At 43.5% G+C, this 27603-nt stretch overlaps 1 protein-coding gene across 1 annotated transcript in view; it reads right to left on the reverse strand.

Moving 5' to 3' along the window:
* Positions 1 to 7188: 7188 nt before the first annotated feature.
* LOC142749783 (protein FAM169B-like) overlaps positions 7189 to 27603 on the reverse strand; it is a 101088-nt gene continuing 80673 nt past the window's right edge. Inside the window, exons 5-8 of the mRNA XM_075858232.1 lie at positions 23573 to 23750; positions 16876 to 17055; positions 14853 to 14977; positions 7189 to 11035 (exon numbers count right to left, since the gene is read on the reverse strand). Of these exons, the coding sequence (XP_075714347.1) occupies positions 10862 to 11035; positions 14853 to 14977; positions 16876 to 17055; positions 23573 to 23750 (657 nt within the window). The 3' untranslated portion in view covers positions 7189 to 10861. The remainder of the gene's footprint in view (positions 11036 to 14852; positions 14978 to 16875; positions 17056 to 23572; positions 23751 to 27603) is intronic.

Below are 27603 nucleotides of genomic sequence, written 5' to 3' on the forward strand. Positions count from 1 at the left end.
TGGCGCTATCTACAGGGAGGGGGTGTGGCGCCATCTACAGGGAGGGGTGTGGCGCCATCTACAGGGAGGGGTGTGGCGCCATCTACAGGGTGGGGGTGTGGCGCCATCTACAGGGAGGGGGTGTGGCGCCATCTACACGGAAGGGGTGTGGCGCCATCTACAGGGAGGGGGTGTGGCGCCATCTACAGGGAGGGGGTGTGGCGCCATCTACAGGGAGGGGGTGTGGCGCCATCTACATCGGGTCTGTGTGGCGCCATCTACATCGGGTCTGTGTGGCGCCATCTACATCGGGTCTGTGTGGCGCCATCTACATCGGGTCTGTGTGGCGCCATCTACATCGGGTCTGTGTGGCGCCATCTACAGGGGACTGTGTGGCGCCATCTACAGGGGTCTGTGTGGCGCCATCTACAGGGGTCTGTGTGGCGCCATCTACAGGGGTCTGTGTGGCGCCATCTACAGGGGTCTGTGTGGCGCCATCTACAGGGGTCTGTGTGGCGCCATCTACAGGGGTCTGTGTGGCGCCATCTACAGGGGTCTGTGTGGCGCCATCTACAGGGGACTGTGTGGCGCCATCTACAGGGGACTGTGTGGTGCCATCTACAGGGGTCTGTGTGGCGCCATCTACAGGGGTCTGTGTGGCGCCATCTACAGGGGTCTGTGTGGCGCCATCTACAGGGGTCTGTGTGGCGCCATCTACAGGGGTCTGTGTGGCGCCATCTACAGGGGTCTGTGTGGCGCCATCCCAGGGGTCTGTGTGGCGCCATCTACAGGGGTCTGTGTGGCGCCATCTACAGGGGTCTGTGTGGCGCCATCTACAGGGGTCTGTGTGGCGCCATCCCAGGGGTCTGTGTGGCGCCATCCCAGGGGTCTGTGTGGCGCCATCTACAGGGGTCTGTGTGGCGCCATCTACAGGGGTCTGTGTGGCGCCATCTACAGGGGTCTGTGTGGCGCCATCTACAGGGGTCTGTGTGGCGCCATCTACAGGGGTCTGTGTGGCGCCCTCTACAGGGGTCTGTGTGGCGCCCTCTACAGGGGTCTGTGTGGCGCTCTCTACAGGGGTCTGTGTGGCGCTGTCTACATCGGGTCTGTGTGGCGCTGTCTACATCGGGTCTGTGTGGCGCTATCTACATCGGGTCTGTGTGGCGCTATCTACATCGGGTCTGTGTGGCGCTATCTACAGGGGGTCTGTGTGGCGCTATCTACAGGGGGTCTGTGTGGCGCTATCTACAGGGGGTCTGGGTGGCGCTATCTACAGGGGGTCTGTGTGGCGCTATCTACAGGGGGTCTGTGTGGCGCTATCTACAGGGGGTCTGTGTGGCGCTATCTACAGGGGTCTGTGTGGCGCTATCTACAGGGGTCTGTGTGGCGCTATCTACAGGGGGTCTGTGTGGCGCTATCTACAGGGGGTCTGTGTGGCGCTATCTACAGGGGGTCTGTGTGGCGCTATCTACAGGGGGTCTGTGTGGCGCTAATACAGGGGGTCTGTGTGGCGCTATCTACAGGGGGTCTGTGTGGCGCTATCTATAAGGACAGTGGTGGAATGAGGGATTCTTTCATTGATGCCTATAATTGGTGTTTAGTACGGTCTATTTTATTGCTGGACTTGTAATATTATAGTATTTAAAAAAGTAATTAAAACTAATTTCAAATAACTTTTCTTATTCTCTTATTTAGTCGCTATATTAGCGTTTACTGGGGACATTACTTTTGGTCATCAGATCTCCCACCATTGATGGAGACTAGTCCTGCTCCCTAACTGCTCCGATCAGGACTTTGAGGGAACATTGCCTGCAATTCCTTAGAAGTTCTTTGGGGTCTTTTGCAACTTCCTTGATGAGTAATTTAAGCGCCTTTAGGCTATGTTCACACGGAGTATTTTGGGCGAGGAATATCTGCCTCAAAGCTCCAAACGGAATTTTGAGGCAGATATTCCTCCCCCAAAATACTCCGTGTGAATAGCAATTATCGCGCCGTTTTTCGCCCGCGGCCATTGAGCGCCGCGGGCAGAAAACACGCTGTCTCCTGCCTCCCATTGAAGTCAATGGGAGGTCGGAGGCGGAAGCGCCCGAAGATAGGGCATGTCGCTTCTTTTCCCCGCGAGGCAGTTTTACTGCTCGCGGGAAAAAGACGCCGACGCCTCCCATTGAAATCAATGGGAGGCGTTCTCGGGCCGTTTCTGCCGAGTTTTGCGACGCGGTTTCCGCGTCAAAAAACTCGGCAAAAGACCCCGTGTGAACATAGCCTTAGAGTAATATTGGGATTCACCACTGAAAACACAAATATAAATATCAAAAAAAATACATCAAAACACATCATAGGGCAAAATGTATGAAGAGAAGGATGAGGCATACAGAGATACAGTAAGTATGTAGTTCTATGGTGGCCTTTTTATCGCTCCTTACAATACTGAGCCATAACATGGCCATGTGCATGAGACTTAAGGGTAAGGCTACACATAGCGGCCATGTCTTGGCCAAACTGCAGCCACGCTGTGGCCTAAAACCATACCGGAATGCGGTTATAAGAATCGTTGTGGTTTTACAATGCTCAATGTCTGCACAGTTTTTGCAACTTTACAAAAGGGGAAAATAACTTTTTCACACAGGACCATTTGGAATTGGATAACTTTTTTCAATCAAATTATCATTGAAATACTGGGGCAGATTTACTAATACTATCTATCTAAGTTTTACACAAGGCAATCAGAAAATGCACCAAATTTATCAAAGTAGTGTTTGCTGTATGATAACTTTGACACATCTAGCTAGACACTTTTTTCTTCCCTATATTTACAATTAGTTGGCTTAGTTTCAGCCAGTTTTTTTTGTGCATTCCTGGTTCTCCTCATAGCTAGACCACGCCCCCTTGACGAACGTGTCTAAAAAAAAGTGTCTTAAAAAGTTTAATGAACGTGGCGCATCATGTACCCAGTGGCGGATTAAGTAGAGCATAGGCCCTGGGCTGTTACCCAAACTTGGGCACCCCTTCTCCACCGCCGCCCCGTACCTATTGTTAACACTACCTTTTTGTGCAAGTATTAACAAATAGGTGTTACTATTCCCTTTGTCAAAGGAATTGGTCCCTACATACTGACAGAATCACACTGTGCAGGGACATATCCTCCTAACAAGGGGAATGGTAACACCCATTTGTCTATTAGTCCTGGATTGCACAAAGACTTTTTGTGGAATACATGGATTTCCTATAGTAAATATGTCAGGAGAGGGGACAGATTCTCTATAAATCCAGTGACTCACAGGTGACTACTCAGATTCTAGTCGTTTTTTTCTTCTTTTCTTCTCCATCCAGGCCAGACTTCATGACGACTTCTCCCGGCCATGAACCATTTCTGCAGAATTTGACACTGCGATGTCCTCGGCTCCTCACTTTTCCAACATTTTCACACCTATAAACGAAGATAAAATTATGATCGTGCCACACACTATGCCCTAAATATAATAGTAACCATACACTGGGCCCCCTGAATAGAATAGTACCAAACACTGAATATAATTGCGTCAAACACTGTAAAGTAAAGCATCACATACACAGTGCCCCCTGTAGATAGCACCCCACATAGCTCCTGTAGATGGCATTACACATCCACCTATATAGTGCCAGATCCACCCACCCTCCCACAGACCCCCCCCCACTAGATAGCACCCCACAGAGCCCCCTGTAGATCGCGTCCCACACAGATCCCCCTGTAGATAGCGCCCCACAAACCCCTGTAGATAGCGCCCCACACAGACCCCTGTAGATAGTGCCACACACAGACCCCTGTAGATAGCGCCACACACAGACCCCCCCTGTAGATAGCGCCACACAGCCCTCCCCCTCTTGTAATTTGTGCCAGACAGCCCACCTTGTACATAGTGCCACACAGCCCCCCATGTATATAGTGCCACAGCTCCCCCTTGTATATAATAATAATCTTTATTTATATAGCACCAACATATTACGCAGCACTTTACAATTTAGAGGGAACATAAACAGACCATATCAGACTATACAGTGACAAAGCTAATTTACAATTCAAACAGGAGGATTGAGGACCCTGCTCGCAAGAGCTTACAATCTATGAGGAAATAAGAGAGTCACAAAGTGTAAAAGTGTTTGTTCAGTAAAATGGTCATCTTTTATACACATGGGGTGGTACACATAAAGCTGCATGAGCCAGTCACCAGCCAGTATCCGTGTATGACGGACATGAAGTGCATTAGGGTGCAAGGTGTGTGTGATGGAATTTTATTCTGATGACTAATGGGGCCAAGGAAAGGAGTCAGATTAGGGAATGTTATAGTGCCACACAGCCCCCCTTGTATATAGTGCCATACAACACAGCCCCCCTTGTATATAGTGCTACATAGCCTTCCCCTAGTATATAGTGCCACAAACCACTCTCGTAGTATATAGTGCCACACAGCCATCTCCTAGTATATAGTGCCACACTGCCCTTCCATAGTATATAGTGCCACACTACTCTTCCATAGTATAGTGCCACACTGCCCTCCCCTAGTATAGTGCCACACTGCCCTCCCCTAGTATATAGTGCCACTGTAACTCAAAAACACAAAAATGGGTATGTATGAGGCAAGAACGTATCTATCATGAGATAACCATATGAATATCCGAAATCTATTTATTTATTTAAGTTTAATACACTACACAAAGGTTAAAAACATTTAAAATTAGCATAAAAAATGCCGTACACAAATCACTAGGAGGGGGGGGGGGACTATCCTTGATATGTGGCAAACAAATTGAAACCCCCACTCACTCACCTAAACCCCTAGAACAGACGTTCAATGCATGAAGTATTTGGAGAAAAAATTTAAATGTTGCATCAAATAAGCATCATATCAGCATGTCCTGTTCTTGAACCGTAAGGGGAGAAGAGGATTGAAAGCCCCACGCGTATCGCCACAAAGTGGCTTCCTCAGGGGTGCGTTTGCATATGAACGTATAGTGCCATTATATAGAGCAATGAACACATGGTAATCATGAGTGCAATAGCATGCACCCTAGGGCGCACTTACCTCACTTCCTTCTCCAAATGGACAGGTGTGATGACTGAATGGCCACCGGCTCGTACGAAGTGCGCATGCGCCGAAGCCGACACCATGTGCACCATATATAATAGTATATAGTGCCACACTGCCCTCCCCTAGTATATGCCACACAGCCCTACCCTTGTATATCTTGCCACACAGCCCTCCCCTTGTATATTGTGCCACACAGCCCTCCCCGTGTATATTGTGCCACACAGCCCTCCCCTTGTATATCGTGCCACAGCCCCCCTTTGTATATAGTGCCACACAGCTCCCCCTTGTATATAGTGCTACACAGCAAGCCCCCCGTGTATTTTGCCACATAGCTGCCCTCCCAAACAAAAATATTGTACTTACCTTGCCCCGTTCCCGCGATGGATGGAGCAATGCACAGCCTCTGGGCGCAGACCAGCGTGATGCAGTGACATCAATGACACAGATACAAGTGAATGTGGCGGTTCGCTATCACCAAGGCCCCCTCTGGTGCTAGCGATGCCACCAGGCATGAGGGGGCCCGTGTCACGTGGCCCATAAATGCTTCGGGCCCCATAGCAGCAGGGGCCCTAAGAGGATGAGGGCCCTGGACAATTGCCCAGTTTCCCCCCATTCAAACCGCCCTTATGATAATCCGCCATTGCATGTACCCCAGAAATCTGGTTTAATTTGGCTAATAAATCTGCCCCACTGTATTTTGCGTTTTCTCAACTTGCCTCTGTGTTCTAATAAATTTTGTTTGAAGATCTGAAACAAGTGTGGCAAAAATGTAAAAATAGAAGAAATTAAGAAAGGGGCAAATACCTTTTCAAGGCACTGTAGGACACCTTACAAGTTTGCGCGCAGAAAATCCACAGATTATTACAGTAGCAGCAAGTAGATGAGATTTTACATTATACCTTAAAAATAATTGAAAACCGTAAAAAAACAAAAAACAGGCAGTCACAATTTTTTTATGGATTTAATAAGGTTTATTACATGTTAGACACAAAACACTCAATTTATACACCTGTAATATAAATCTATCAAATTACTTAAGGTGATTTGTAAATTACATTAAAAAAATATATAATAAAATGGGAAATATATTTTTTTCTGCATTTCCCTCAAAATATAAATTAATATAATTTAATCACTCACCTACCAAATGAAAGGCCTCATACAGCTATGTCATGATAAAAATAGTAATGTTATGACTGCCAGTCAAACAATTAGGTTGGTTCTTAATTAGTTAAATACGTTTTCTTTATAAGCACAAAATTTGTAATTTGTGATAAATTATCCCACTTACTAGCTGGGTCAATTAAAAATGTCTTCACTTTCTGTGGTGACTACAAATGTATCTTGTGTCCGGTCTAGGCAATTCTCTGCTAAATATATCAGCATCACAAATCTCTCTATTGTTCTGTGTTCTGTTCGTTTGCTACAATGTATCAGTCTAGGCCAGGGATAGCAAACCATTATGAGTGTGCCCTTCTCACAAACTTTTTTTTTTTATACATGTGAGTGCTAAGGTACCTATAAGGCTTGGGCGACATGATGGCAGTAAATTGCTGTAAATTGTGGCATAATTGTGGTTGCGATGTAACGCAATTCCTTCCCCAAGCTCCCGATTATCCGGCAATAATAGTGCTAGCCACTGGCGTAGCTATAGGGGTCGCAGCGGTCGCAATTGCGACCGGGCCCCGAAGCCAGGGGGGCCCACAGCCCCCCGCACCACATCAATAAAAAGTTACTATAGTAACTCGGGCCGCGGGCCCCTGTTACTATAGTAGTAGACAGTACTTACCTTCCTAGTTCCGGATCGCAGCGGAGGTCCTGACGTCAAGCACTGTGCGCAGCGCATGACGTCACAGCGCTATGCGCCGCGCACAGCATCGAGACGACAGAACTACCGCCGCGGCTGAAGAGGAAGGTAAGATTAGCCCTGACTGGCGGGGTCCGACTCCCGGGACCCGCCAATCAGCTGTTTTGAAGGGGCCGCAGCACTCGTATGAGAGCTGCTCCCTTCATTCCGGTCACTTCATTCCGGTCACACTGTGAATCGGTGACGGTGATTCACAATGTGAGCGAGTAGTGAAATGAAGGGGAAGCAGCTCTCGTACGAGTGCTGCGGCCCCTTCAAAACAGCTGATTGGCGGGTTCCGGGAGACGGACCCCGACACATCAGCTATTAGGGACTGCACAACCCCTAAGCCTACGATGTAGCAGGCTTAGGGGGCCCATGAGACAGGATCACAGATTGTGTGATCCTGTCTGCTGGGCCCTGTATCTAAGCCAATCACATGGTAGGCTTAGATACATGGCCCATGCGTGATCCTATCTGCTGGGCCCTGTATCCAAGCCAATCACATGGTAGGCTTAGATACATGGCCCAGAGGGAGGGGGCAATCGGGGGGCCAGAGGGCGGTCAGAGATGGAAACGCCTGAAGAAAGGGAATGACTCTTCTTTTTCCGACTAGCTTTTTTTCTGCTCGCGGGAAAAAAACCACCTCAGACTCCCATTGAAATCAATGGAAGGTGGTTTCAGACTTTTTTTGGCGCGGTTTCCGACGTGGTTTCCGCCTCAAAAACAGCAACAAAAAACTCAGTGTGAACATACCCTAAAGGATATTCAAGATAGCACTTCAAAATAACAAAAGTTCTAACAACATCTGTATTCAGAGCAAAATCTTCTGACCATTTATCAATATCAAAGTATTTTAAGGAGTGTGCCAACAACTACGTAATAGGCAAATTTTATGGCAGTCAAGATTGAAAATTTGCTTGTGTCTGGCCTTCACTAGAATCTCAAGCTCAGTCATCCCCATAAAGTGTATTTATCACTTCACCACTAGAGGTCAGTGTGCACCCACATGGAAAATGTTCAGCTGGTAAATAAGTTCTGGGCAAATATAATTTCCTACAGAAGCCCTGAAACTTCATTTGTCTAGAAAAGAATGGTTATAAAAAGTTATGCCAGCATAACTGTAAACCAAAAGCATAGAAATAAAGTACAGTTAAAGCTTTGTCATTTATCCAGAGCACCCACAATGCACCTGCTCCGATTTTATGCAAACTGTGTAGAAAGCTCACTAAACAAATAAGATAAAAATCAGCAGAAGTCGATTTTATCTAATTGTCTAGCATTAACCTGTCATGTTATTTTGCAGAAATGACCAAATAATGACATATATTCTACAGAAATGTTGATAGCCATGTTGGATATTTTCGGCCAAGCAGATTTTTTTTTTTTAACTTGTTACAGCTGGCAATATTTATCTGGCCGTCCCATCTGTCTGTAGATTTATATATAATGTATACGATAGGACACTGGGGGAGATTCATCAAGACATTATTAGTGGATCTGCAGCTAAATATCTCATATCTGTGGCCCCTTCTGGATTTCAAAGGCTGCTTTCCTCCAAGATCCTACATGTAAAAGGAGGAGAATGGCCCTGTTTAAAACAGACTACCAAAAAACTGTATTACTTGAGCGCAGAAAAGGTTAATTTTTCCTATTATTGCAAGAGAAAATTCCACACTATCTAAATCTGTCCATTAAGAAAGCAATCATGTAAAATATTATATACAAAGAAATCAATGCAAATTATAGTGCAACATATCAGTAGAGTATAGACGTGTCCCGCGTTACTTCACGGTGAAGGTGTACAAATCACACAACTCACAGTTACAAAGTCCTCATCAGGTTCTCAGTCTGTATATGTCTCCTCTTTCACACGGCAGTATTTCAGTCAGTATTTTGCATCAGTATTTTGGAGCCAATACCCGGAGTGGAACATAAACAGAGAAAGTATAATGGCGTAATATATACCGCTTCCGTATTTTGCACCCACTCCTGATTTTGGCTTCCAAATACTGAAGCAAAATATTGCAGTGTTAGGCTATGTTCACACACACTTTTTTGCAGGCGGAATTTCTGCCTCAAAATTCCGTTTGGACGTTTGAGGCAGATTTTCCTCTCCCTGCACGCTGATTTTCGCACCGTTTTTCACTGTGTTTTTTGCCGGCGGCCATTGAGCGCCTCGGGCATAAAACGACGCGAAATACGCTTTCTCTGCCTCCCATTGAAGTCAATGGGAGGTCAGAGGCGTAAACGCCCGAAGATAGGGCATGTCCCTTCTTTCTCCCGTGAGGCGGTTTTACCGCTCGCGGAAGAAAACCGCCCCTGCCTCCCATTGAAATCAATGAAAGGCATTTTCGGGCCGTTTTTGAGGAGTTTTGCGGCGCAGTTTCCGCATCAAAAAACTCAGTGTGAACATAGCCTAAAAGTGGCCTTATGTTGAAATCTAAATGTTTTCTTCAGTTCAGCTCCCCAGCTAGTTTGTGTACTGGCCATACCATAGGGACCGGTTATCCTCCTGGTAAATTCATCATTTACTAGCTACCTATTAGGTCTATCACTAGTATCAAGTCAGTGCAAAGAATAAATTAAATAGCATTTCCATCAATAATATAAAAAAAATTACATTTGTAAATATGAATAATGGAGTCGTCCTCTTGAGTCAAGTTAACAATTCTATTCAGTCATTTCTTATTTATGGCTGTTTTTCGTTCCTGCTCATAGGCTTTGAACGGAGCGGCAGTGCGCATGCTTGACCACCTCGGAGGAACGGGGTTCAGGACCCCCGTTCCTGCCATCAGTGGGGTCCCAGCAGTGAGGCCTCCAGCAATCAGACAATTATCACCTATCCTGTGGATAGGTGATAAATGTGGATTTTGGGAAATTCCTATTTAACCCCTTCCCGACATTCGCCGTATATATACGGCACATGTCAGGTCGGGGAGTATGGAGCGGGCTCACAGGCTAAGCCTGCTCCATAGAACGAGCATGTCGGCTGTATCTTACAGCCAACACTTCAGTGTAACGAGCGGGAGCTCGAGTGCAATCTCACTCATTGAACCCCTTAAATGCCGTGGTCAATAGCGACCGTGGCATTTAAATGGTTAAAAACAGGGGGTGGCCCACTGTAACGGGCCCCCCACAACACGATTGCGGGGTGCCGCTGGTTGGCATGGCAGCCTGATGAAGGCCCCCATGTCTGCCATCTTTGTACTCCTATGAAGCCCTGCCCATAAACCCTGGTTTATGGGTTCATCGAGCATCCATCTATGGTCCTCATCCACTTTTGGGATATTCTCTAAGTATGTTTCAATTTCAAATTTTCATATCTCCCAATTATGTTTTACTAACTTAATAGAAGATGATTCAATATCTTAATATTTATAGATCACTTCTGAGCTTAGAGGTGAATTTATTTCATACTGTAGCTTTCAACCAGTAACTTGAGACAAGTGATACCAGGTCCTACTTCAGTCAGTACGCTATATACACTTTCCTATTCAAATAATACAGTTCTGGCCACATAGGGCTACAGAACAGATAGGAAAAAACAATCCCTGAGGTAACTCCCTGCAGTAACACAATGCTAACAATAGAGGGCAGCACTAATATAAATACAATTTTTGTCTTCTATTAAAAACTTCTCAGTCTCAGATTTGTAGTATTTTAAGCAGCGGTCTTAAAAGCCTTAACAGGGCTACATATTGTATCCTAAATAGTGGATTATGCGTAATCAAAGCAGCCCAAGCCCCTGCACAGCATAATATCTATTAACGTGTCGTGCAACGTCAATCACGGCACATACCATTTTATTTTTTACTTTGTTTCAGTACATCTTATTAGTTCCCCTATTGCACCTTGCATTCAGAATAGTTGGTTGTAATTCATATGTCACCCTCTGTCCAACAGAAAATCAGGATAGTGTATAACGTGGGCCGCTCTCACATCACCATATTTTACTTTGCTTTGTCTTCTAGGCTTTTCCTGCTTTTTTTTTCCTCTTCTTGCTGAGCTGCTGAGTTGAGTCTCCAGTATTCAGCTCATCCTCTGCTAAGACAGTGTTTCCTCTGTCAGTATCACCCTGACCCTCTGACACGGTCATCTTCTTTTCTGTGTGTTGTGATCTTATTTTAGACAAAGATTTGTCCTGCGAAAAGAAGTATAATATTGGATTTACTTGCAGCTGCCATGTGTAGTAGAGTCAGCGTTTTACCAGATTCACTGCACCGCAGTCTCAGTGGATGTTGAGCTCCTTCATTCTATAGGAACTGCATAGTCTGCACCTGCTGACAAGTGTTCGTGAGCGGAAGAGATCTATAAGCAGCTTTTAGCCGTTTAGGCAATTTAGGTATAATGTTATAAAATGTAGATAATGCAGTTGCTTAGATATCAATGATAACTGCATAGATCCATCCACATTATTCACTGTAATCTTAAAGGGGTTGTATATGATCTGTGGGGGTCTGACACCTGGACCCCACACCGATTAGCTGCTCAGGTGGCCTCCGGGCACCGGACGTCCATGCCGGAAGCTCATTGCTCCAGTCACTGAATAGCGGCCGTACTGCAGCTCTGATCCTAATCAAGTGAATGGGAGAGGAGCTACAGCTCAGCAGCACGGCCGCTATGCAATGTACAGAGCCAACTGCTTCCGGCTCTGTACATTGCATACTGTTCAATGACATCCGGTTCAGACCCGCACAGATCATATACGGATGACCTATCCGGTGGATAGGTCATCAGTTGTCTGGTAGTGGACAACCCCTTTAAGTAGGTGACTATCAACAAACAAGACAGGAGTAGCAAAATCTCTGAAAGGGACATTCAATTTAAAGTCTATATTATTTAATTGTGCTGTACACCTTTGAATACAATCAATTGTTCCCTGTTATCAGCCCTTTTAGGCTGGGGAGAGTGTGACTATGTTTTTCCTCAATGAGAACACTCACAAGGAATCCAGAAATATTATTCCACCTATATTTATTTCACATATACGACCAGATTTAAGACGCCTCAGACGCATTTGCAAGTATTTTTGTGAATGTTAGAAGCTTCTTTATGCTAGCCATAGATATAAAGATTACCTGCAATGATCCGTACGATTTTACAACGGTTAACAAAAAGCGTTAATAGCACTAAACATATACCAACAAAAATCTGCTCCACCAGTCAGAACAGTTATCGTTCATGCCTCGGTTGTTAGTGGTGATTTACATGTGGATCAATGCAAAAATACAATATTTCCCATGATCAGAAAATCATTGTATCAAATTAATATACATTCCTGTAGCCTTCAACTGTCTCCAGTAAAGCCGAACTAGTGAAAAACAGGAATAGTCCACACTCCCCCCCCCCACTTCAAATCAAATGTAATAAAGAACTCTGTGGTTACACATTAGATATAGCAATCAATTATGTCCTAGTCATTCACCGCCCAGGGGGGGAATAGTTACTAGCAGGTGCAGGAGGGTCCACCCTTTTCAATAAGGTATTGTTTGCACAGGTTTAGAAAGTCTGTAATAGGCCGAAATGAAACATGTGATTTGAAGGAGTAAGAAACACGGCCAGCGACGGCGTTATGAGAGAAAATACGCCAGAACGGTAATTGGTGGTGTAAGATCTGTTGAATGGAGACACATTATTAGTTCTAAATGTTATTATTCTAGTTCTAAAGATGTCTGTATATACACATATAAATGCAAAATTTTTTATATGGTTACATTATGATTGGTAATGTTATATTCAGCGTACCACGTGTGTTTGCACTGATTTTATTTAAAAATAATTTTTGATTTATTTTAAATGCTTGTGAGTATATGAAATAAACTAATTTATCCAAACTGCAGGAAAGCGTCTGCACTATCTTTAAAACATAGGAATGTGACATTGTGTGATTATGGGCAACAAAAGTTTTTGCAGCGGACCTGTGCCAATAAAACCTTTTTGGAAAATAATGTACCTTTCTGCATCTTCTATAAACCATATACCCCCTGTGTTTGTGAGTGGTGAGGGACTTGTTGATCTATCTGAATTATAGTGTGTAGCCCCACAGTTTAGTGACATCTATTTACGTATGTCTCATTCACAACAAGCATTCCAATCTGGAAAATAAAAAAAAGGACATCATATCAGGGGAAAAATGTTTAGATCTATAGCTAGCTTAAAGGGGTTTTCCCATAATCATTTATCACCTAACCACAGGATAGGTGATAAATATCTGATCAGTGGGGGTCCGACTGCTGTGGGGGCCCCACCATCATAAGAATGGGTTTACCTTGCCTTTCCTGGGAGCAGTCTGAGAATCATGTATATAACATACCTCACCATGCGGATCAATAGTCACAAAACGTGGAAATTGCAATGCAAGCCAAATTTATCATCTTTTTTTTTTTAATCTGGATTTACATAGCATAAAGGAAAGATTATACTTCAAATTATAGTCCTAAATATATAACTTTCCAATTATGCTAAGCACAGTATCATGCAAAAAAAGACCACCATGTTGTTTCTAGTCAAAATTGGCATTAAGTTATTGGTTTTTTTTTTCAGTGTCAGAAAAAAAAAACAGTGGACATCTATCAGAAGGTTAGACAAAGAACCCAAACAATGTCTGCACTCTTTACTTTTGTGCACCCTACTTCAACTTTGATTCTTTCATCTTCCAATTCAATTACAGCTAAACAAAGATGTTCCTACAGTTGTCAATAACACAAGAGCCACTAACATTACCACACGCAACTAGCCAAGCACATGTAAAAAGTTTGGGGGAGTCGGACTAGCGTGCAGAGAAGAGGGTTTCTCTGCACGCTAGTCCGACTCCCCCAAACTTTTTACATGGGTACGTTTTCTTTCCTGGAGTGGAAGGGACGAGTGGTCTTTTTAGGTCTTAGACCGTTAATATGTTTGCTGCTAGCATCTGACTCACACTTGTATGTCAGGTCTTAGACTCATTGCCTGCTTGCTACTAGCATCTTACTTTATGCCTACACATCTATATGTATCTGTTTGTATGAATACTATGGCATGGTCTCTAGTGCTTAATACACTCACCACTAATACATTTATCACTCATATCTTATACCCATCTCCTTGATCACCCTGTACCATCGCCTATACATTATAGGGAGTCTCTCTAGTCGTGTTTACACTGGAATCATACAGCGTCCTCCTGTCCTGTATTGTACCTTTTTAACGCTTTCTATGTATGTAATCATGTGTTTAATAAAGCTATTTATTTTTATTTATGGCCGTTATGCTCCTCTTCTTTCTTGTGTATATAAACCTGTGTAAATAGGTGCAGTGATCAGCAGATGAACGAGCAAATGCTCGATCATCTGCTGGTCGTATAGTTTTAAAAAAGTTAAATATTATCGTTGTCGGTAACACATCTCCCTGTGTAAACGGAGACGCGCTGCCGACATAATAATCTATTGGGACGAGGGATCGCGTAACAACCACTTGTCCCCATCCATAGCTCCGTGTGACAAGAGCAAACATGCGCGATCGACGAGGTCTCGTTGATCGGCGCTCGCTGCACCGGCCGATTATCAGCCGGTGTAAAAGAGCCTTAAGTGAAACTGGAGTTCAAACGAAAAAATGAAAAGATATAGAGAAAATGGGACTCCAAACAAATGTGCAAGGCCTGGTACACCACGGAAATTGTCACCACCAGGAAAAAAAAGTGCTTTAAACACATCTGTCTCTAAAGAGAACTTTTTTTTTTTAAGGCATCTGTAAGAATAGTTGCTAAAGGGAGGATAGTAGGTGCACCAATTTGGGTGCTTAAAGATTACCAGCACTGTATGCTAATGGGATATGAGCCCTTTACTTGCTTCTTACTGGCCGGGAAGCTCACATGAAAGTCTTTCTGGCTGCAAAAACTTTTCAAAACTGAATTTCTTATTATTAGTCTTTTTTTTTTATGTCTTGCTATCTTCAGATTAAATTTGCATCACAAAACTTACCACTGGGGTCTCACCAAGCTGAATTTGTAACCAAATATTAGAGCGCTGGCTCCAGTCACCAGGAGGATCTACTTCCCAAACACGATCTTGTTCCTTTCGATTGTCTGCTAGAAATCTGCCACAGACTAGAAACAGAAGATATTATGCTCAATCCATGAGGAGATATGCTAATTTATGTCCTTACAGCATAACAATACAGATTTCATTTCACATCTTTAGACATTTTTGAACATGTTGCGGCTTTAGATCCATTCATATTCTATATGAGACCTTCTTAATTTTTAAGCTTATTTGAATGTTTGTAGGAGCCATTTTGAAGTACAAAAAAAGACGCACCCAAAAATTGTAGCATAAAAGAGGAGAAAAAAAAGGTTTTGCCTTTAACTGTACATTTCCTGGGTAATGGGTATCACAGTGCCCCAATACAATGCCAGCCACAGTGCCCCATAACAATGTCAGACACAGAAATACAAGATATTGGCAGCTATAGTGCTCACACCCTCCCCTGAACTCACGAGACATCAGAGGTGTGGAGTGGCAGGGGTTAATGGGGTTGAATCTGCTCTTTTTGCGGCTCTATACATAGCAGGGGGCGTGGCTAGAAGGTCCTTGCAGATCAATAACTGCACAGATTTACTGTGCTGTGTGTACTAACGTCTGTGTTATTTGCTCACTGAACAGTCAGATTTGACAGAATTCTGTGTGTAAGATGTGACTGTTCAGTGAGCAGATAACACAGAGATCTTTTACACACAGCGCAGGACACGCGGCTTCCATTACACTGCACTGCAAGGACCTTTGTAGCTCGGAGCTCAGTCTCCTGCTCCTGGCATCTGTTTGCCTTCAGGAGATAAGACGCAGGAGATTACAGCTCAGATTCTAAGAGTAAAACTGCGTTTTAGGCCTCATGCACACGAACGTAAAAACGCCCGTAATTACGGGCCCATAGACTTCTATTGGCCACATGTACCTTCCCGTATGCTTACGGGAAGGTGCCCGTGCCGTTGAAAAATATAGAACATGTCCTATTTCAGGCCGTAATAACAGCACGGGCAGGCCCATAGAAGTCTATGGGGCTCCCATAATTACGGATGGCTACGTGTGTGCACCCGTAATTACGGGAGCGTTGCTAGGCGATGTCAGGGGATAGTCACTGTCCAGGGTGCTGAAAGAGTTAAACGGTCGGCAGTAACTCTTTCAGCACCCTGGACAGTGACTGCCGATCACAATATAGATCAACCTGTAAAAAAAAAAAACGTTCATACTTACCCAGTACTCTCTGCTTCTTCCTCCAGTCCGGCCTCCTGGGATGATGTTTCAGCCCATGTGACCGCTGCAGCCAATCACAGGCTGCAGCGGTCAAATGGGCTGCCGCATCATCCAGGGAGGTTGGACTGGATGTGAAGAGAGGGACGCGTCGCCAAGACAACGGCCGGGTAAGTATGAATTTCTTTTACTTTTACTGCGGAAAGGGCTGTCCCTTCTCTCTATCCTGCACTGATAGAGAGAAGTGCTGCCGATTAGTGCACGATTAGCGAGAAGGGCTGCCGATTTTGCAGCGAAAACGTGCCCGTAAATACGGGTGGAATACTGGTGACACCGGACCCATATTTACGGGCACGGGTCCGTGAATACTGGTGCAATACAGGTCGAATACGTGTGACCAAGGACCCATATTTACGGGAGGAAAAAAAATATGTTTGTGTGCATGAGGCCTTATAGTCCAAAAAAATACTGTACTTTATTGTTCATATCAACTATTATTATTATTATTATTATTATTATTATTATTATTAAAGAAATGAAAAAAAAATATAAAAAAAGTGATTCTGCTATTATCTTTTAATCCATTTACCGATGTTATATCATGGTAATGGGTATACCATGAAAAAGGTATATAGGCAAAGAACAGTTGATAATAAGGCATCATATGCTACAGATTAAATATATGATACTGTTGCATGAGGAGTCTCCCAGGGTGATACCAATTTAATACCACGTTCCTATGTTAGGCGTTTCTTACCGTGATACATTTCTGGAGAAATAGGGGAGCTGATACCCAGGGCAATTTCCTGTGCAAAGGTCGTACAAAATTCCTGCAGCATTGCAAACCCAAAACCATGCCGCCGCCAATTCTTCCGCACATAGATGGTGTCCAACACCGGTAACATGTAGCACTGACTGCTCCTGTCACACAGACTGCCTAGTTCACAAACAAACCGTTAATAAAAAAATAAAAAAAAGTTATTTTGTGGACTTTCTAATGAACCAATTATTTACAGCACATTACACAAGACAGTCAAAAATGTATCTAAGGACTCATGTGCACGGCAGAGATGCGTGTGTTAAGTGGCACACGAAGGCTCTACAGTCCGTACTGATTTTATATGTGTATATATATATTTATTGGTAACAAGGCATTTAATTGAGCATGGAATGTTTTTTTCCTGTAAGATTTCAAAAGAAAAAGCTTTCCCACAAAGTACCATAAGGATTTATAAAGGAATCTAATTTGTAGCCATAATTAAGTTTGGATTTTTAATTGGCTTGATCAACACAACAAGAGTAGTTTTGTTAACTTAACTCTTTTGCTGCCAAGGTACTGGAAAAAAAATTAAGTGACATCTGTAAATTAGATGTCGAGTGACTTAATTTATGCGACACCATGTAAACCTTCCGTATCAGGAAAATATTTCCGATGTTGAACATTACAGTTACAGATTTTATGGATGTAAGGAGAATCAGATGACTCTTTTCTACAGTATGAGAACCTGTGACAATTTAATAGTTGAAAATAGGTAGGAACGAACTAAAACGTTGTTTTAGGTAACTAAAAAAAAAATCACTGCCTCAATTTGACCTTCGTTAGGTTTATACATTATTGCCATAGGTCAAGCAGAAGACTGTGTCCTGCAATGGAAGATCCCAGGCAAACATGACACCAAAAAATAATCATTAGCACACTTTATTTTGGCCCCCTGGTTGGCAACGTTAAATGGGTACAACTACCCACAATGGTTCACTCTTTCATGTGCTAATAGTCCTGGTGACAGTCCAGCTATTTCATCCTCAGACAACACAGTTCTTCTAGGCTATTTTATGAAATCACATAAGCACTTTAAAGCGTTTTACCCAGTATGGGCAGCTAACAAGGGGCAACATCTATGAGTCTCGGCATGAGTTTGTATGTTCTCATAGTGATGGTCTCCTAGGAGGATGGCTTCCTCCCACACCCAAAATCATGCTAATGTGCTAGAGTGTATGAGAAAGGGAGATTAGATTGTAAACCCCACGGAGGACAGGGTTCGGATTACAATCTGTAAAATACGTTAGTGCTATATAAATAATTTTGAGAAAAGTAAGACACCTATTTAATGTCCCTACCCTTTTCCCTAACCTTACAAATGAAAGTTCCCATACACATAAGCATCATTTATTTTCACACTATTACAAATTTTAAGTGCGATCATGTGAGTAAATGGTCAAGATCTGGTTACTGAGGGAGGAAGCAATTAATTTATTAACACTAATGTCGCCTTAATACAAAGTCATGGATAGGATTAAATGGGATGTATCTGGCTAGCAGGTCATGTTCCCTACGGTTCAACAAGTCAGTAGACTGAGTATATTGTCGAAACACACAGTGGATATTGTCACTGCAGTCTGATGAGACAGTCAACAGGAGGTAATTATTTCTGCTGCTTTAATGCTGGCCTTGGCACAGGGGAGGCCAGAGGAGATCTGGCTGCCAAAAATGACCATGTTTGTTAAAAACACTGACACCGCCAAGAAAGAATGCAGCACAAGCAGCTCACAAACAATGTTTTGCAAGCTGACATCTCACTACTGGTTCAGGGTAAACATGTCATTATTGGACAACAGGGGTCACTTAAAGAGGCTCTGTCACCACATTATAAGTGGCCTATATTGTACATGATGTGATCGGCACTGTAATGTAGATTACAACTGTGTTTTTTTATTTTGAAAAACGATCAATTTTGACGGAGTTATGAACTATTTTAGCTTTATGCTAATGAGTTTCTTAATGAACAACTGGGTATGTTTTACTTTTGACCAAGTGGGCGTTGTGGAGAGAAGTGTATGACGCTGACCAATCGGCGTCATACACTTCTCCCCATTCATTCACACAGCACATAGCGTTATAGCTATATCGCTATGTGCAGCCACATAAACAAACTGTAACGTTACTGCAGTGTTCTGACAATGAATATACATTACCTCCAGCCAGGACGTGATGTCTATTCAGAATCCTGTCTCTTCTGTAGCGTCTGTTTGATATTTACAGCAAGGCATGCGTAATCTCGTTTTAAATTACAGTTTACATCGTAATCTCGCGAGATTACGCTTGCCTTCCTGTAAATCTCAAACAAACGCTACAGAAGTGTCAGGACTCTGAATAGACATCCCGTCCTGGCTGGAGGTAATGTATATTCACTGTCAGGACACTTGAGTAACGTTAATATGTGTGTATGTGGCTGCACAGTGATCTAGTAAGAACGCTATCTGCTGTGTAAATGAATGGGGAGAAGTGTATGACGCTGATTGGTCACTGATAGGTCAGCGTCATGCACTTCTCTCCACAATGCCCACTTGGTCAAAAAGTAAAACACGCCCAGTTGTCCATTAAGAAAGTCATTAGCATAAATCTAAAATAGGTCATCACTCCGTCAAGAATGATCGTTTTTCTAAATAAAAAAACACTGCTGTAATCTACATTACAGCGCCGATCACATTATGTACAAGATAGGACACTTATAATGTGGTGACAGAGCCTCTTTAAGCATCATTAAGTACTGGCACGGTTACATCGGTTTCATTGGCTCAAGGGAAAGACAAGCATTTTTCCCAACACAATTTATAATTTTTGAAGTATTATATAAATGAACATATTTTCTCATAAATGCGTTCAGCATGTCCTAGCCATGACATGTTTGTGGTGTATAATCCCCATTTCATAGGTACAGTGCCTTCTGAAAGTATTCACCCACTTGGTGTTTTTCCTATTTTGTTGCATTACAACATGGAATTAAAGTGGATTTTAAATTTAATTTTATGTAATGAACCTGGCAATATATTCTAAATTGTTACAATGGTATAAAAAAATACCTTGTTTAAAAAAGACAAAAAAAACAACTGAAAACTGAAAAAGTTGTGAGTGCATATGTATTAACCCCCTTTTGCGATAAACCCTCTAAATAAGGTCAGGTGAGACCAATTAACTTCAGAAGTCACATGTTTCATTGAATAAGGTCTCCCTGTGTGCAATCAAAGTGTCACATGATGTCAGTATAAATACTGTTCTGAAAGGCCCCTGAGTCTACAACTCCACTAAGCCAGAAGACCAAGGAGCTCTCCAAACAGGTCAGAGACAAAGTTGTGGAGACGTATAGATCACTCCAAGAATAGCATTCCCACAGTAAGGTGTGGGGCGGTGGTAGCATCATGATGTGGGGATGCTTTTCAGTGGCAGGGGCTGCCAAGCTGGTCAGGATTGAAGAAAAGATGGAATAAATACAGGGCGATCCTTGAGGTTTCAGTCTGTCAGTGATTTGAGACTGGGACGGAGGTTCACCTTACACCAGTCAAATGACCCTAAATATACTGCTACAGATACACTGGAGTCATTTATGGAGAAACAATTAAATGTCTTAGGATGGCAGAGTCAAAGCCGAGACCTCAATCCAATAGAGAATCTGTGGCATGACTTGAATACTGTTGAACACTAACACAACCCATCTAACTTGAAGGACTAAAAAACGCAGCAATTCAGTCCACTTTCCGGAGCAGGAATTGACATGCTGAAGGTCGAAAAATATGCACCGCAGGTCAATTTCTGCTCAGAATTTTTACGCAGAGTGTGGATGAGATTAGTTTAATTCTAGCGTATTTTGCTGCGTATTTTCCGCCCGCAATTCCAGATGGAAAATACGCAGCAATTCCGCTACGTGTGGGCAAGCCCTAACCCTTTCAAGACCAAGGCCTTCTGATGCCTGTATGTGAACAGCAAATTTTCACCTTTTGGAATGCCAGATTTTATGGGAAAATAATTTATTTTTATACATTTACACTTTGGCCAAATATTTTCTCTTTCCTTTTTGGGGCACAGATGGTACTTTAACCCATTAACGACCCAGCCATTTTTAGTTTTTACATTTCAGTTTTTCACTCCCCGCCTTCCAGGAGCCAAATAGTTTTTTGTTTTTTTCTATCAATAGAGCGGTGTGAAGGATTATTTTTTTCGGGAGGAGCTGTAGTTTCTATTGGCACCATTTAAAGTACCATATAATGTACAGGGATATGAAAAAATATATAGATTTGTGGGGTGGAACTGGGAAAAAAACCTAAATTCTTCCATAGTTGTTTGGGTTTTGTTTTTACGGCTTTCACCGTGCGTTAAAAACAGCAACTTAACTTTATCCTGCGTCTCAATACGATTACGGAGATACCAAATTTATATAGTTTTTTTTAATATTTTACTACTTTTACAAAGAAAAACGAATTGTTAACAAAAAAAATTGTTCTGTTTCACCGCATTCTGGAAGCCATAACTTTTTTATTTTTCCGTTGATTGAGCAGTGTGACGGCTTATTTTTTTGCGGGATGAGCTGTTGCTTTTATTGGTACCATTTTTGGTACATACGTTTTTTTTATCACTTTTTATGTCAATATTTTTTTAACGCGAAGGTGACTAAAAAACAATGATTCTGGTGTTTTAATATATATTAATTTTTTTTACGCCGGTCACCATGTGAGTTAAATAATGGTATATTGTAATAGTTCCGACTTTTACGGACTCTGCGATAACAATTATTTATTTTTCTACATTGTTCTTGGGGAAAAATGGGAAAAGGTTTTTTTTTTTTTTAACTTTTAATATTTTTTTACACTTTAAAAATGTCTTTAACCATTTTTTTTTTTACACATTTTATTAGTCCCTGTAGGAGACTTGGACCAGCGATCGTTAGATCGCTGGTACAATACATGGCTTAGAAGAGGCAGACAGAACGCGAACCTGGGGGCCTTTATTAGACCCTGGGCTGCCATGACAAATATCGGCGCCCCACGATCGCGCTGTGGCCGTTGGGCAGTCGGAGGGGGCCGCCCCAGCTCCTAACGGTTTAAATGACGCGGTCAATAACTAGTTAAACGGCCTGGAACAGCAGGATTGCTGTTCCTGGCTGTTAGAGCAGCGTGTCAGCTGTAATACACAGCTGACAGCTGCAGTGTATAAGGCAGGCTCAAACATCACCCCCCTGCTCAAGGACGTGTATTTTCGTCATAGGTCGTTAAGGGGTTAACGTCGTTTTATGTAGGGGAAAATGGAAAAAATATAGGAAAAGAAATGCAGATTTCCTTATTTTTTTTTCCTTTTATGTCATTAGTTTACCGGATACGTTAATGTCACAAAATAATAACCACTCTCTTGTGTATAACGATAACAAATACACGTACTTTGCCCCACCGACATCGCTATAATGCCAGAGAACAAAGGTCACCCTTTTTTTCTATCGTGCCTCCAGCCAATAGGTGGTATGTGGGATTGGTAAATGCGACAGGTAATAAATAATTTGTGTGGATTTTTACATAACATAGATTATGTGATACTGACACATCACTATATGTGTCCATGTAAAATGCCTCCATGTCAACAAAAATAGTCCCAGACAGTGCGGGTATCTTGGGGAAGGGGTTAGGAAAAAAAAAAAACATTTCATAGGATTATTATTTCTTTTTTTACTTTTTTCCTTTACTATTTATTTTAGTTTTTTCCTTTCGGTAGGAAGCGGGGACAACATGATGTGCTTTATCCCAGCATTCCCTCCTATACAGATCACAGATAATAAGTGACCTGATGCCTGCTGGCCAATAGATCACTATTAGAAGTGATCTGCGTACCGAGGATTGCTGGGCGGACACAGATCATGTCCTCCCTGCATGCTCCTGGAAGCACATGACGTCATCAAGCCATCATGGGATTTCATAGCGACAGCCCAAATGCAGGTCCTATTGCAAAACACAGCGCTCACTTTGAGCGCTATGTATAGTGTATTTGGTGACAGGGAGTTGATCATTTCAGCCTGTCACTTCAGGAGAATCGGGCTAAGACAGTGTCAGCCCGATCTCTTAAATGGCCTAGCGGTATTCAGCATGATCTGCGATTAAAGAAGATCACGTTTCTTTACGTTGCTGCAGCATGAGGCATATGTGATGTAAATAGACGGATTGGCGACATGGGAGGATAATAACTGGGTAATATTACAGTTTAAAAGGGAACTGATCCTTAATTATCTCCACTCAACAAAACCCCCCTTCTAGTAAACTGTTAATAAAGCAGTTGGGGGGCAAAAACAGTTTGGGATATTTGAAAGAACAGATGCAGTTTATGTCATTGACAACTATTAATTTCCATTTCCTTTCGACAATTAAAACCATATGACAATTAGCAATGAGAACCTACAATGTCAGGGAAGCATTAAAAACACGATTCCAATATCATATCGTTATGGCAAAACCTGAAAACCTCTTCCTTTCTCTTTAAGAGATTTTACGCACTTCGTTTTGAACCCTTTATTGCCTGCAACATTTTAAAGCAATACAAAATTGTAACTGTATATGCACATGACTTCACTAAAACTTTAGCACCACACTGTAGTGAAAGGACATTAATACACAGATAGAGTGACGCTTTGGGCATTCACCTTTGTTTTTGTACGTGTAAAATGCCACAGCTTCTCCGTGGTGCCAGAATATCTTGGCCAGCTCCCCTGCAGAGTGTGGAAGGAAGCAAACCCCATTGTCTGAATCACTGCCCTCCACAAAGCCACACACTAGGCAGTTTAGAACAAAGAGGACAATCCTTTCTCCACATGTCTGAACCTGGGGAATGACAAACTTGATTACTCAAGGGAAGTACCAGTTCTCAAAGAATCACAAACTGCTGACAAGATCGGAGATCGATCTGGGCTTCAGGTCCTCCACCAGAAAACTGTGACGTGATGTGAGAAAGAAAAACAATCTGTCAAAGCGGGTCCCAGCTGAAGTGAGGGTATAGCCATTGCAAAGCTAAGGTTTAGGAAAATATGGCTGACGCTATTGGGAATCTGCGTTCCTTTGCTGCCCGTTACTATTAAGCATAAAATCAAGGCTGTATTAAAGCGAACCTGTTACATTGAAAATGCAGTCTGATCTGCAGGCAGTTTGTTAAAGTGCTGAGAAGATGAATAAGAAAAAGATTCAGTGTAACTTGTATTTTAATTATTAAAAACTCTGATTATTCTGGGTTTAGGAGTCCAGTCGGCGGTCCTAATAATTGATTGACAGCCTGTACGAGTGTGTACAGAGATAGCTGTCAATCACTGATTAGGACTGCCCCATGGACTCTGAAGACCAGAATGAGGAGAGATTCAGATAATTAAACTGCAATTTATACAAATCCCACATAACTATATACAGGGCCAGCATCAGCACCCGGCAAACCCGTGCAAGTGTCGGGACCCACTCCATTTGGGGCGGCCCACTCGGCCGCCGGGTGCTGACGCTGCCGTCATTAAGGCATCACTCTGTGATGTAAGAAGGAGAGGAGTCCCAGGCAGAGCGCCGTGAGCAGGCAGGCGCGATGTAGTGACGTCATCGCACCTATCTGCGAAGAGTCACTCACAGGACAGTGCAGAGGAGGAAAAGGATCCTCCACACGACGTGGGAACGGGGGTAGGTAAGTAATTATATTATTTTTCTATTAGGTACATATGGGGGCATTATACTAGGCATGGAAGGGGGGTCGTATTGTAGCTGCTGAGGGGGCATTATACTGTATGGCGGGCATTATACTGTGTGGGGCAGCTATGGGGGGCATTATACTGTGGGGGCAGCATACTGTATGGGGGCATTATGCGGTGTGTGGCAGCTATAGGGGCATTATACTGTGGGGGTAGATATGGGGGCATTATACTGTGGGGGGCAACTATGGGGGCATTATACTGTGTGGGGGCAGCTATGGGGGCAATATACTGTGAGGGGCAGCTATGGGGGCAATATACTGTGATGGGGCAGCTATGGGGGCAATATACTGTGAGGGGGCAGCTATGTGGGGTATTATAATGTATGTGGCAGCTATGTGGGGTATTATAATGTATGTGGCAGCTATGGGGGCATTATACTGTATGGGGCAGCTATGGGGGTCATACTGTATGGGGCAGCTATGGGGGTCATACTGTATGGGGCAGCTATGGGGGTCATACTATATGGGGCAGCTATGGGTGGCAAACTGTATGGGGCAGCTATGGGTGGCATTATACTGTGGGGGCAGCTATGGAGGGCATTATACTGTGGGTGCAGCTATGGAGGGCATTATACTGTCGGTGGCAGCTATGGGGGCATTATACTGTGGGGGCAGTAATGGGGGCATTATACTGTGGGGGGCAGCTCTGGGGGTTATAATACTGTGGTGGTCAGCATTATGCGGTGTGTGGCAGCTATAGGGGCATTATACTGTGGGGGTAGATATGGGGGCATTATATTGTGGGGGGCAATATACTGTGGGGGCAGCTATGGGGGCAATATACTGTGGGGGGCAGCTATATGGGGCATTATACTGTGTGGGGGCAGCGTACTGTGGGGGGCAGCTATGGGGGCATTATACTGTGGGGGGCAGTAATGGGGGCATTATACTGTGGGGGGCAGAAATGGGGGCATTATACTGTGGGGGGCAGCTATGGGGGTTATAATACTGTGGTGGTCAGTTATGGGGGGCATTATACTGTGTGGGGGCAGCTATGGGGGCATTATACTGTGTGGGGGGCATCATTCAGTGTGGTGGATTTATACTGTGGGAGCAGCTATGGGGGCATTATACTGTGGTGGTCAGCTATGGAGGGCATTATACTGTATGGGGGGCAGCTATGGGGCATTATACTGTGTGGGGGGGGGGCTATGGGGAGCATTATACTGTGTGGGGGGCAGCTATGGGGAGCATTATACTGTGTGGGGGGCAGCTATGGGGGGCATTATACTGTGTAGGGGGCAGCTATGGGAGGGCATTATACTGTGTAGGGGGCAGCTATGGGAGGGCATTATACTGTGTGGGGGGCAGCTATGGGAGGGTCACTATACTGTGGGGGCAGCTATGGGGGCATTATACTGTGCCGGTGGGGTCTGTCGGGCAAGGCAGCTGGGCATAGGTGTGCGCAGCGGTCTGCTGGTGTTGGGGAGAGGTAGGAGGGCCTAAGCTGAATTCTTGCACCAGGGCCCATGAGACTTTAGCTACACCACTCCCAGGCAGAGTGCTAGTAGTGCTCTGCTCGGGACAATGGCTCTGGGGTTCCCCCTGACAACACTGTCTATATATAGACAGTGACGGCAGGGGCTATGTGGCACTACCTGGGAGGAGGGGGCTGTGTGGCACAACCTGGGAGGGGGGCTGTGTGGCACAACCTGGGAGGGGGGCTGTGTGGCACTATCTACAGAGGGCACTCAATTTATGGGGGTACAAACTGGGGGCCTAACTTCTATATGGGGGCATAAACAGGGCCTAACGTCTACAAAGTGACGATTTTTGGCATTTTACCGCTGCCGGAAGTTCCCCCACAAAGGCGCCCACTAAGTCTGTGTCGCCCAAGGACCCACATAAACCTGGAGCCGACCCTGACTATATATCAATGTTCTCAGCTCCTTGTGCTCTATAATATGCTGCTTGCAAATCAAACTGCATTTTTAGCATGACAGGATTACTTTAACCCTTTAATGACCAGCCTATTTTAGGCCTTAATGACCTGTATAAGGCCTTAATGACCTGTATAAGGTCTTGTTTTTTGTGGGACAAGTTGTATTATTTAATAGCACCATTTTGGGGTACATATTATTTATTTATTAACTTTTATGAACTTTTTTTGGGGGGGGGAATAGAGAACTTTCGCCACTCTTTTTTGCATCCTAAATTTACGCTGTTTACCGTGTGGTATAAATAACACAATAACTTTATTCAGCGGGTTGTTGCGATTGCGACGATACCAAATTTGTATAGATTTTGTATGTTTTACTACTTTTACACAGTAAAAACACTTTTTTCAAAATTATTTGTTTTTATGTCTCCATATTTGAAGAGCCATAACTTTTTTAGTGTTCCGCTGATGCAGTTGTATGAGGGTTTTGTTTTTTTGCGGGACGGCTTGTAGTTTTTATTGGTACCATTTTGGAGTAGATGCGACTTTTTGATCACTTTTTATCACATTTTTTTTTAAGGCAGGATTCACAGAGAACGTGCGGGTTAAATAATGTAATAGCTTTTTAGTTGGGGTCGTTACGGACGTGGCGATACCAAATATCTAACTTTTTTACTTTACTTTGTTTTTTTAAACAGTAAAGCATTTTGTAAGGGGAAAAAGTGGGTTTTTCATTTATTTTTTTTAAAATAAATTTTATTAAACTTTTTTTTAAAACTTTTTTACTAGTCCCACTTTAATATGCGATCATCCGATCGCTTTTATAATACACTGCAATACTTTTGTATTGCAGTGTATTACTGCCTGTCCGTTTAAAACGGACAGGCATCTGCTAGGCCATGCCTCTGGCATGACCTAGCCGGCATTTACTACAGGCTTTCTTAGGCCCCCCGGCTGCCATAGAAGACACAGACACTCGGCGATCTTTTCGCCGGATGTCGGTGGGGGAGAGAGGGAGCTCCCTCCCTCTTTCCTGAACAACTCAGATGCGGCGCTCGCTATTGAGCGCCGCA

Source organism: Rhinoderma darwinii, chromosome 3 (genome assembly GCF_050947455.1).
Source record: "Rhinoderma darwinii isolate aRhiDar2 chromosome 3, aRhiDar2.hap1, whole genome shotgun sequence".
Classification (NCBI taxonomy): domain Eukaryota; kingdom Metazoa; phylum Chordata; class Amphibia; order Anura; family Rhinodermatidae; genus Rhinoderma; species Rhinoderma darwinii.